General features: G+C 38.0%; 1 protein-coding gene across 1 annotated transcript in view; it reads left to right on the top strand.

Annotated features, from left to right (window-relative positions):
* Nucleotides 1–10,000, top strand: part of LOC136852541 (sonic hedgehog protein-like) — a 233,354-nt gene that overhangs the window by 223,177 nt on the left and 177 nt on the right. Inside the window, exon 4 of the mRNA XM_067127281.1 lies at nt 6,200–10,000. This exon is cut by the window's right edge and continues 177 nt beyond it. Within this exon, the coding sequence (XP_066983382.1) occupies nt 6,200–7,002 (803 nt within the window). The 3' untranslated portion in view covers nt 7,003–10,000. The remainder of the gene's footprint in view (nt 1–6,199) is intronic.

Raw genomic sequence — 10,000 nt, 5'->3', positions numbered from 1 at the left:
AAAAGCCTCTTTGCCCAATAAAGAAAAAATCCACAGAGGCTAAGTTGTTACAATAAGAACCAAGTCCACGTGTGGAAAAATCACTTGCTTATTTCTGACAAAACATAAATAAAGTGGACGCATACGCATAGGATTTACTGTACGCATTGGAGTTCAACCTCACTCACTCTCTCTCTCTCTCTCTCTCTCTCTCTCTCTCTCTCTCTCTCTCTCTCTTTCTCTCTCTCTCTTTCTCTCTCATATTATCAATTCCCTGGCACGACTTTTATCCGATGAACATTTTCTCTCCCAAAACGACGAGATTCATTTCTTCCTTCCTGTTCATTTTCATGCCCTTATCTGAAGAGAGCCTCCTCCCACCTTCCCAACAACTGCCTTGGCATCCTCGCATTCCTTTGCCTTATCATGAAGGATATATGCTCAAGCACGTGATGAGAGTCCTCAAACGCGAACGAGAACAAAAAGCTTCGTAAGGGATGGATTTTTGGCGCTTTAGAACTGACAGAAACTATCAATAACAATCATAATACTTTACGACTCAGTTTCAAAATCATACTTTATCTGCTTACCTTTATACCGCCCTGTACAGCGGCTGTTTCGTTTGCTGGTCTGTCATTAAAGCTTTCGAATTCTATAACCTCCGTGGTTTCATGTGAAATTGAATTCTTTGGTTTTCCATAATTAAACATTATTTTCATATTTAGGTAGGCTCGGTTTCGGCGTCAGCTACCTTTCCCGTTGGTATTCAATACAAAACAGGTAAATAATGCGCCGGAGTTTCTCTGGCGCAATCGAGTTTTCTGTAAAGCTGTGGTGGCCTGTCCTAAAAGCTTCATGGACAGAGACTCATACAGCATTATAATCTGTACAGAAAACTCGATTGCGCCGAAGAAACTTCGGCGCATTTTTTAACTTTAAATAAGACAAAAACTACTGAGGCTAGAGGGTTGAAATTTGGTATGTTTGACGATTGGAGGGTGGATGATCAACATACCAATTTGCAGCCCTCTAGCCTCAGTAGTTTTTAAGATCTGAGGGCGGACAGAAAAAAGTGCGGAAAGAATAAAGTGCGGACGGACAGACAAAATCGAAAACTAAAATCAAAGACAACTTCTTGAGAACAAAAGTAATGATAACATCAGCGTTAATAATAATGACAATCATTCTCGACATAGACCATAAGGCTATCACGGATTAAACCTCTGAGACAGGTATTCGGCTTCCTTCATATTACACGGCACGCTGCATCAACATCTAGAGAGAGAGAGAGAGAGAGAGAGAGAGAGAGAGAGAGAGAGAGAGACTGGGGCTCTTTGACCCTCTGCGAGATAAAAACAAGTGAGAAAGAGAGGAGACCCTTTGTGACCCCTTCCTGTCACTCAGAATATTACTGGCTGATTTGTGAAGCCGCCAAGATCGCTCATTGGCTAACAAGCCTCGGGCGCTGATTGGTCGATAGGTCTCTCTCCCTCTGTAGCCCACCACCTTCACACCCACCCTTTGCATTCCAGCCATGTTTCCCCCACCGAGTGAAATTTCGAAGGAAAGACACAGAGACGGTGCATTCCTAGCATCCCACGGGGATGATGTTGGTGATACTCTAGGAGGGGAGGGGGATGCCCCAAAGGACTAATACAGCAAGGATTAGAGGTGAATTTCGAAAGCTGACAAGTCGGGGGATGATTCTCCAGTCCCTCCCTCTCGGACCAGGTGGCGGAGAAACCGTGCCCCGAGCGAGGACCTTCTATGAGAGAGAGAGAGAGAGAGAGAGAGAGAGAGAGAGAGAGAGAGAGAGAGAGAGAGAGAGAGAGAGATGTATACACGTGTGTGTGAGAGAGGGGGAAGAAAGAGAGGGGAAGTTCCTGACTGATCCTTTCTTTGCATTTCCTCTGACAATTCTGAAGCTTTAAGTGGAGGTACCCTACACACACACACACACTAACACACACACACACACACACACTCTCTCTCTCTCTCTCTCTCTCTCTCTCTCTCTCTCTCTCTCTCTCTCTCTCTCTGTTACTTTAGTTACGCAAACATTATTTTATATATTCTTTAACTTTGTTCTCTTTCTGTCTCCATCTTCCAGGACCCCTTTTACATAGCGAATACCTTCTCGCAACTCGGATACCTCCAGTTGTTCCCTCGCCTCTCTGATATCCCTCGAGATATTTCACCTCCCCACGTTGTTCTGTTATCTCTTTATAATATTCTTCCGCTAAAAAGTAGAAAACACAAACTCCATCTATGAAAGTCATCTTTAAAACTTGTTGTTTTACTGTTATGCCACAATCACAAATATTCTGCTGTAAGTCGATACTATTTTGTGTAGTTCCTCGTTGGACGAGTTGGTAGAGTTCTCGGCTAGCACTCTGCTAGGCCCGAGTTCGAGTCTCCGGCCGGCCAGTGAAGAATTAGAGGAATTTATTTCTGGTGATAGAAATTCATTTCTCGGTATAATGTGGTTCGGATTCAACAATAAGCTGTACGTCCCGTTGCTAGGTAACCGATTGGTTCTTAGCCACGTAAAATAAGTCTAATCCTTCGGGCCAGCCCTAGGAGAGCTGTTAATCAGCTGAGTGGTCTGGTTAAACTAAGGTATACTTAACTATTTTGTGTAAATCGGCGATTTCTGAATGTCATCGTGATAGAAACGTTTCTAACTTAATTTTCCTTTCGTTTTGCCGATGAATTTTTCTCCTACTTTCCTTATCACATATTTTCTAGCCAAATTAAAATATATAAGAAAAGATAACTGTTATTCCTTTGTAGGCTGATCTCTATTAAGCAAGATATGATCGGTTTGTGATTATTACTCTCTATACGATAAACTACGAAAATAATGGCCTAGTATTCAATGGTTTTTTGACCGAATGTACGGCATTTGAATAAGAGGCAAAAAATTCCATGATTATCCCAAAATTGTCAGCAAATCGAAATACACCTTATAACCGAACTCATCGCTTGAACACCTACCTTTTCTAAACATTCTTTTAGAAAGTAATAAAAATGCTAGACAAGTTCATCCTTCGAAAAACATACGATACAGCATTAGATACGAACTACCCAAGGTCTAGAATTTTAATCTCTACTGTAGAGTTTTGCAACTACTCAAATGCTTTCTCTCAATAAAAATAAATTCCAGCTAAAGAAGTACTATATGCATATTTCCACGTATCTGTAATATAAGCGATACACTTTTGGAAAGAAAAAGATATACTGTCGATGAACTTTCTTCAAATAAATGCAAGACTGTCTACTTAGTCAATCACTAAATAAGGCAGTTTTTCACCACAAAAGAGCGATTACCAGTTTTCGTGTTCGTCAAGTCTATCCGTTCGCTTGTTACTTCAGGGTAAGTAAACACAGAGTTGTCAGTGGTGGGACTCACAAGATCACGGTAAGAGCCAAACACTCCGTACTTGGAGAGGTAAGATTCTCGATATAAAATCATTGAACATTTTGATCATGAGCTTCAGTCAAGACTAATTTCTGAAATTATTTTCAGTTATTAACTATGGCAGTTTCTCATTACTCATACACACACACACACACACACTGTCAAAACTGACTGTCTATCACTGCATCTTAACCAACGACCCTGCTTCGATCCTCGCATGAGGAGAGGCATTCATCATTTGGGTGTAAATCGATAAAATCTTACCAAAGCAGTGGATATGGATCATATTTTGTTAAATAGCTATTTGATGCCACAGCCTAATTGGCAAAAATATGCAGTGATGTCTAATGTTGATAATTAAGGCACTTACCAGAATAAATCACAGAAATTTAGGGGGAACTTAGCTAAATCTAGCAGGCTCGAAGATACTAGTAAAACGTTCTTACTTTAGGTCCCCCCACTCACTGATACTGTAGTATGACGTAATGTACTTTACTAGACACCCAGCCCATATTAATATTTTACGAACGAAGACTCAGATGTTGGTAGCAGTAGTAGTATTAGTAGTAGTATATGGAATTCTTATATTGTTTAACACACTCAAACACCTACCCTACTCTCTCTCTCTCTCTCTCTCTCTCTCTCTCTCTCTCTCTCTCTCTCTCTCTCTCTCTCTCTCTCATCTTTTCGATGAGTCTTGTCTCTAAGTAGAGTACAATAAGGGAATGGGCATCAGATGAGAATATTAATTGTGTAATACGGTTCCATGGCGCAATTCACGTTTCCTTTAACTTGAAATATGCACTAAGTCTTACAGTAACACTCTGCAAACAACCGTTACTACCCTGGAGTTCTGTTGCTTCATATTGTCTCCTCAAAAGTTCCGGTTCACGTGTACCTGCTTAGTCCTGCTAAATGAATGTAACATAATGCATGCGTTCAACCTTAACTTCCTTACTGCATGATCAATCCCATAATAAATCTACAGTGCTTGGTATAGCACATTGCTTCCTTCATTATTTTACTTGTGCGCCTCTGTCAGTTTTGTTGTCTCTATACGCTTGATTCATGTACTTGAAACTGACACTATTGCTTGTTGTAGGGCTGTTGAGTGGTTATCAGTGAGTTCGTGTATACCCGGTTTTATCTATCTATTTATTTGTTTATGGATTTGAAGTTACTCATTCTTTCAATTTCATTTACATCGTTTGTTATATATATACGTATATATATATATATATATATATATATATATATATATATATATATATATATATATATATATATATATATACGTATATATATAATATATATATATATATATATATATATATATATATATATATATATACGTATATATATAATATATATATATATATATATATATATATATATATATATATATATATTTCATTTAATCATAACTACATTAGTGTTGAGTGATACTGTAATGAGTCCTCATAGTCCAAGGGCTTGGGCTATGCCCTAAATTTTATAATCCACTAATCCATTAATTATATTGAACTTTATTGAAATTGAAGAAATAATGAGATAAAAAAGCAAATATTATAATATCAAAATTATGTAAAAGAATAAGCTGTTGTTTAAGATAAAGCCAGCCTTGTGTGAATCAGGGTCTTGCGCTTTGAGCAGACCCTAAGTGAAGAACTTTCGATTGAAATAGAGAAAATAAAATTTCGATAATTACCGCTTATCCTACTCAAGGTATTGCTTATGGTACAAGTGGGTCAAATGCTTGTTTCTACGATCATCATACTACTGGGAACTTGCCTATTACGTCTGATGGCATAGTTTGTCCCAACTAGCCTCTCCCTTGTAGTTCCTGAATTTAGCTATTAGACACGGCCCTAAATTGCAGTAGGTAATATTTGCGGAGTAATATTTGTGAATATAAAAAACGACCCGTATATAAATGACCAATTCGCGCGAGCAAACATATGCATTCATACATATAACAGTGGAAGGGATAATAATGATGGTTTCTTCTGCTTCATTTAAATGGTTTGATCACGAGTTGCTGTTCTGGATACTGCGTCATAACGCAATTATCTAGCCTTGGCTAGTAAATACTCACAGCACACTTCATACTTTTCGAATTATTCACTGATTCGTTTGACAACATTTATTTACAATCCTTCATTGTTTGGCTGTTATCATTACATCTATATAGCTAACGTCATCGCTAGATTGTCCTCCAACGACCGTTAGACTTTTTTTTCAAAGTCCTTCAAAAAAGAAGGCATCGTGCTTACCCCATACAAATGAGAAAAAAGCACGTTAAAAGAAGAATTATTTACTTTCTATCTATCGCGTCTCAATAATTATCTACAACCAAGATATAAACTGGATCTCGTAATAAGTAAAAAAATATCGAACCTACAAATCTCCTTAATCATGAAAATGAAATTATATGAATTCTTTAAAAATAACGTTGGTTCTATTGGAAGATAAAACCTACAGACTCAATATTTCCAATATTTCGCGACTTGCATTTCTTCTGTATTATCTATACTACAGTTACATAATCAGAAGTGATTTACTTAAAAATGCTTTAGAAGTACTCCAGCTGATTTCACGGAGCAGCAAAGAATTCCAAGCTCAACGCTCTTTACTTTATGTTAATAAAGCCAATCAAAATGAAATAAAAGAGTGCAATCTATTTACATCTACTTGCAAAGGCAACCATGAAAATACTCGTTATTACCTACACCTATTTACGAATCTATAAAAAAATTTTAAAACTCAATGCTAATGCCACCTATTTTCATCTCTTTACAGAATCCTCAGCGGCGAGTAAGCTAGGGGGTTGTTTTCCGGGGAGCGGGAGCGTCATGACACCATCCGGACCAAGACCTGTATCTACACTGAAAGAGGGCGACGAGGTGCAGGTTATGAAGTCTGACGGAACGCTCGCGTTCAGTCCCGTGCTCATGTTCCTACACAGAGATGAGCAAGCCTCTAGACTATTCCTCCAGCTGAGAACTTCAAAAGGAAAGATCCTTACTCTCACGTCCTCTCATCTCGTATTCATCTTGCCGAGAGACGATGCGACAAACAAAACCCCAAGTCTAACAGATGCCCTGACGTCTGGTGGGGCAGCACTTGCAGCAAGGGTCGAAGAGGGAGATTTCCTTCTGGTAAGACAAGAAGGTGGCGATGTGGCTCTGGAAGAGGTCACGGAAGTCACCGAAATCAAGGGATCGGGCGTTTTTGCCCCGCTGACATCTGAGGGGACAGTAGTGGTGGACGGAGTGGTTGCCTCCTGCTATGCTGTCATAGATTCGCAGAGAATAGCTCACTGGGCCTTCTTTCCTGTCAGATTTTACAATAATCTTAAAGAAACTATCCTTTCTATACTAAGGAAAGTTGGTGCTATTACAATGCCCATCCAAAGAAAAACAGATATGGTCTATAGTAACAGCATGCAAAATCTCACCAATAATGACATCATGTGGAAAGAACGTGGCTCCTTTGAGAATAATGAAGTGAGCCTTGAAAAGAATGTCCACATTCATTGGTATGCTCGCTTTTTGTACACTATAGCATCTAGGCTTCTTCCAGCCCATCTAGTGTACTCTTAAAGTTTCCATCACTACACTGGAAACAAACAGCACGCAAATTATATCCCGGGCGCTTCTTTCTTAAATTTAGACTCCTCATAGGAAACTGGTTTTCCAACCACTTGTCTATATTAGGCCCAATAATTGCCTACACCATATGCGTGATAACTGGCCTAGCAGAAATAAGACTATAAAATTCCTTCTATCAAAAATGAAGACCAATTTGCTGTAGATATGTTTCTGCATCGGCCTGCGCTGAGCTAAACTGTGTTCCTGGTAACATCACCTGATAGAGAATCTAAAGCCTGCTATTAGTATGGCAGGCACTATGGATAATTCTTCAATGTGAGGTTTTACTGAGATTTCAGTAACAGCCCTATCTCCATTTACGTGTTTCGTGTTAGAACTAAATGAGCTTGTAAATGGCGTATCAATGACTAACTGTGTGAAATATAATCTCATCCAAGTGCACATTGAATGGCACATGAAAATGTTTCGCTTTCAAAACTGGAAGATAACATCCTTGTAAACTGACAGATAATCTCTCCAGCTTGTCGTTAAGTTTCATATGCAAATCACTGAGAGATGCCATTTGTGTGAATCCTTTACCTTTGAACCAGACAGCTTAGGCGACTTAATAGCAAATTTTACTTATTTTGCAAGCTTTTAGCCTAACTCAAGTCCAGCAATTATAACTTTCAGAAGGATTATCTGGATCAACATAGTTATTAAACTGACAAAGGAAGAAACGAGATTATATGTGACCCTCATTACGAAAGTGTGTTTAAAGCGTAAAGCAACTGCCAAGCAGAGAGAGAGCTTGCATGTTATGATATATTACTACAAGTTTAAAGGGCGGTAAATAAGAGAGTTCTGGGAGGCACAGAAATGAGTCAAGTTTTTTCCCCGAATGTGCTATTGCGTTGCCAATTGATAATCCTCTTTTTAATGAAACTGTTGAAATCTCATTAGTGTTTTTCCTTCCACTGATGACTATTTGCCTAAACTAAACCTCATTACTGTTTTTGCATCTACATAGAGACAAGGAATTCAGCTACCCTATAAAACATAGTAATAATAATCATAGCAAAGGCAGAATTATGAGGGAATGCATGTGATAGCCAGAGTAGCCAGGGGGTGCTCTAGGCCCTGAGTTTGATTTCTGAAATAAGGAGAAGACAACGAGTGGAAGAAGGAGACGTAGCACATCAGAGGTAGCAGATGGCCTCTGGGAAATCGAGGACATTAGCGCGTGTGTGTGTGTGTGTGTGTGTGTGTGTAAGCATGGACGCGTGAACGAACTCTTTTTCTTCAGCCAGTTTCTGAAACTATTTACTGAACAAGCAATGTCCACACAACTGTCCCCATAATCACCTTTTGTAAAATTTAAAATTAAAGTCTCATCAAGGACTCTGATGAAAGATAGGTAAGAGCTATCAGCAGGATTAACAGATTTTATCTGGTGAAACCAGAAGGAATAATGGTAGCGATCACACTAAAGAATAATGGCAGGACCTAGATTAATACTGTTAAATCTAAAACTGAGGAACGGCGGAAAACCCAACAGTTTAGCAAGTTGACTTAAAGGAACCGCCTGAAATAAGCAAAAATAACACACACAAAAAATTGAAAACGGACTGAAATAAAATCAAAGATAAAGTAAAACTGACATCTGAATAGTTGGGAACCATCTACTATATGTATTAAGAAACAATCCGTAATTACTGAACAGTGGCAATAGTTCTCCAGATGAAACGTGACAAAAACAATCACGACAAAAAACTGCAGCGCACTCAAACTCGGGGTTCCCCAAACATAATGCACCCATTAGATTAACAGCAGAGTAGAGCAAACAATGATTCATGGTCCTCAAGTCCAATTATTCAAGTACTGATATAACACTTGTCCTAAGATCCCGGACATAACAGACGACTTCAATCCATATAATTTCAAACCACTTATGTGCCATGAGAGTGAAGGGTTTTGTTCCACCTATTATTTCCCGTAGCCTGATATCCTGAAAAACGTCGTGTCAAGACTGTTTAGAAGGGTTAAACATTAGTACGTCTTTGACTGACGGCGGACCGATCATCCTTTCTCAGTACATCTTCCTATTCCAGTCTTTCATCAGATTATACAATGTTGCCAAATAAACCAGACAGCGACCTATCCATTCTACTCTTGTGCTTCTGCTTATTCTGAAATTCATGACCTGTACGCTCTTTCAGTTTGGAAAATAGTAAATTTTTTCGAAATAAGATTCTCGTAAAAAGTTGGATATTTAAGTCATTTTTGTAGTAGTTTTTGGCGTTATTTGAAATTTTAAGTAAATTTCAAATCTCGCATCAGAAAACTAAAGCTTTGCGTTTACATTGTAATTTCTGATTAGTGAAATTTACAACAACTGACCTACTGATTATTAATTCTACCGTCTCTGTCATTCAAAACTGAAGGTTTTTCTTATTTAAAATGTTATCCTAATTAAATTATTCTACATATTAACCTAAATACTTCGTTATATATATATATATATATATATATATATATATATATATATATATATATATATATATATATATATATATATATATATATATATATATATATGTGTGTGTGTGTGTGTGTGTGTGTGTGTGTACTGCTAAATAGAGTCTCCAAGGCGACTCACCTACAGTTTAACTTTTTACAAGAATCAAATGACTGAAATATTTTACTGTTAATCCAATATCTTCCAAATATTGAATGTCACTCTAGTTCTCCTATTTTTATATTTCTTATAACAAATGTATGACACTATTCCAGTTGTATCTTGGTGCACTGTAATACTGTAAAATAACGTTTCCACAAAAATTCAGGATTTTTTCAACTGATTTTCCATAAATGCGAAACGATTATTGACTCGACTCAATAAACCCATTTCTAGTTCACGCTTTCTTCTTCTTCTTTTCTTGGCTGGCAAGAAAACGCGAATGGTTCTGCAAGTGGTTTTAAATGATGTGTAATGGCTAATGAGCAACTA

Source organism: Macrobrachium rosenbergii, chromosome 3 (assembly GCF_040412425.1).
Source record: "Macrobrachium rosenbergii isolate ZJJX-2024 chromosome 3, ASM4041242v1, whole genome shotgun sequence".
NCBI lineage: Eukaryota > Metazoa > Arthropoda > Malacostraca > Decapoda > Palaemonidae > Macrobrachium > Macrobrachium rosenbergii.
The sequence above is the reverse complement of the archived record's forward strand: the minus strand, read 5'-3'. Positions and strand labels throughout refer to the sequence as shown.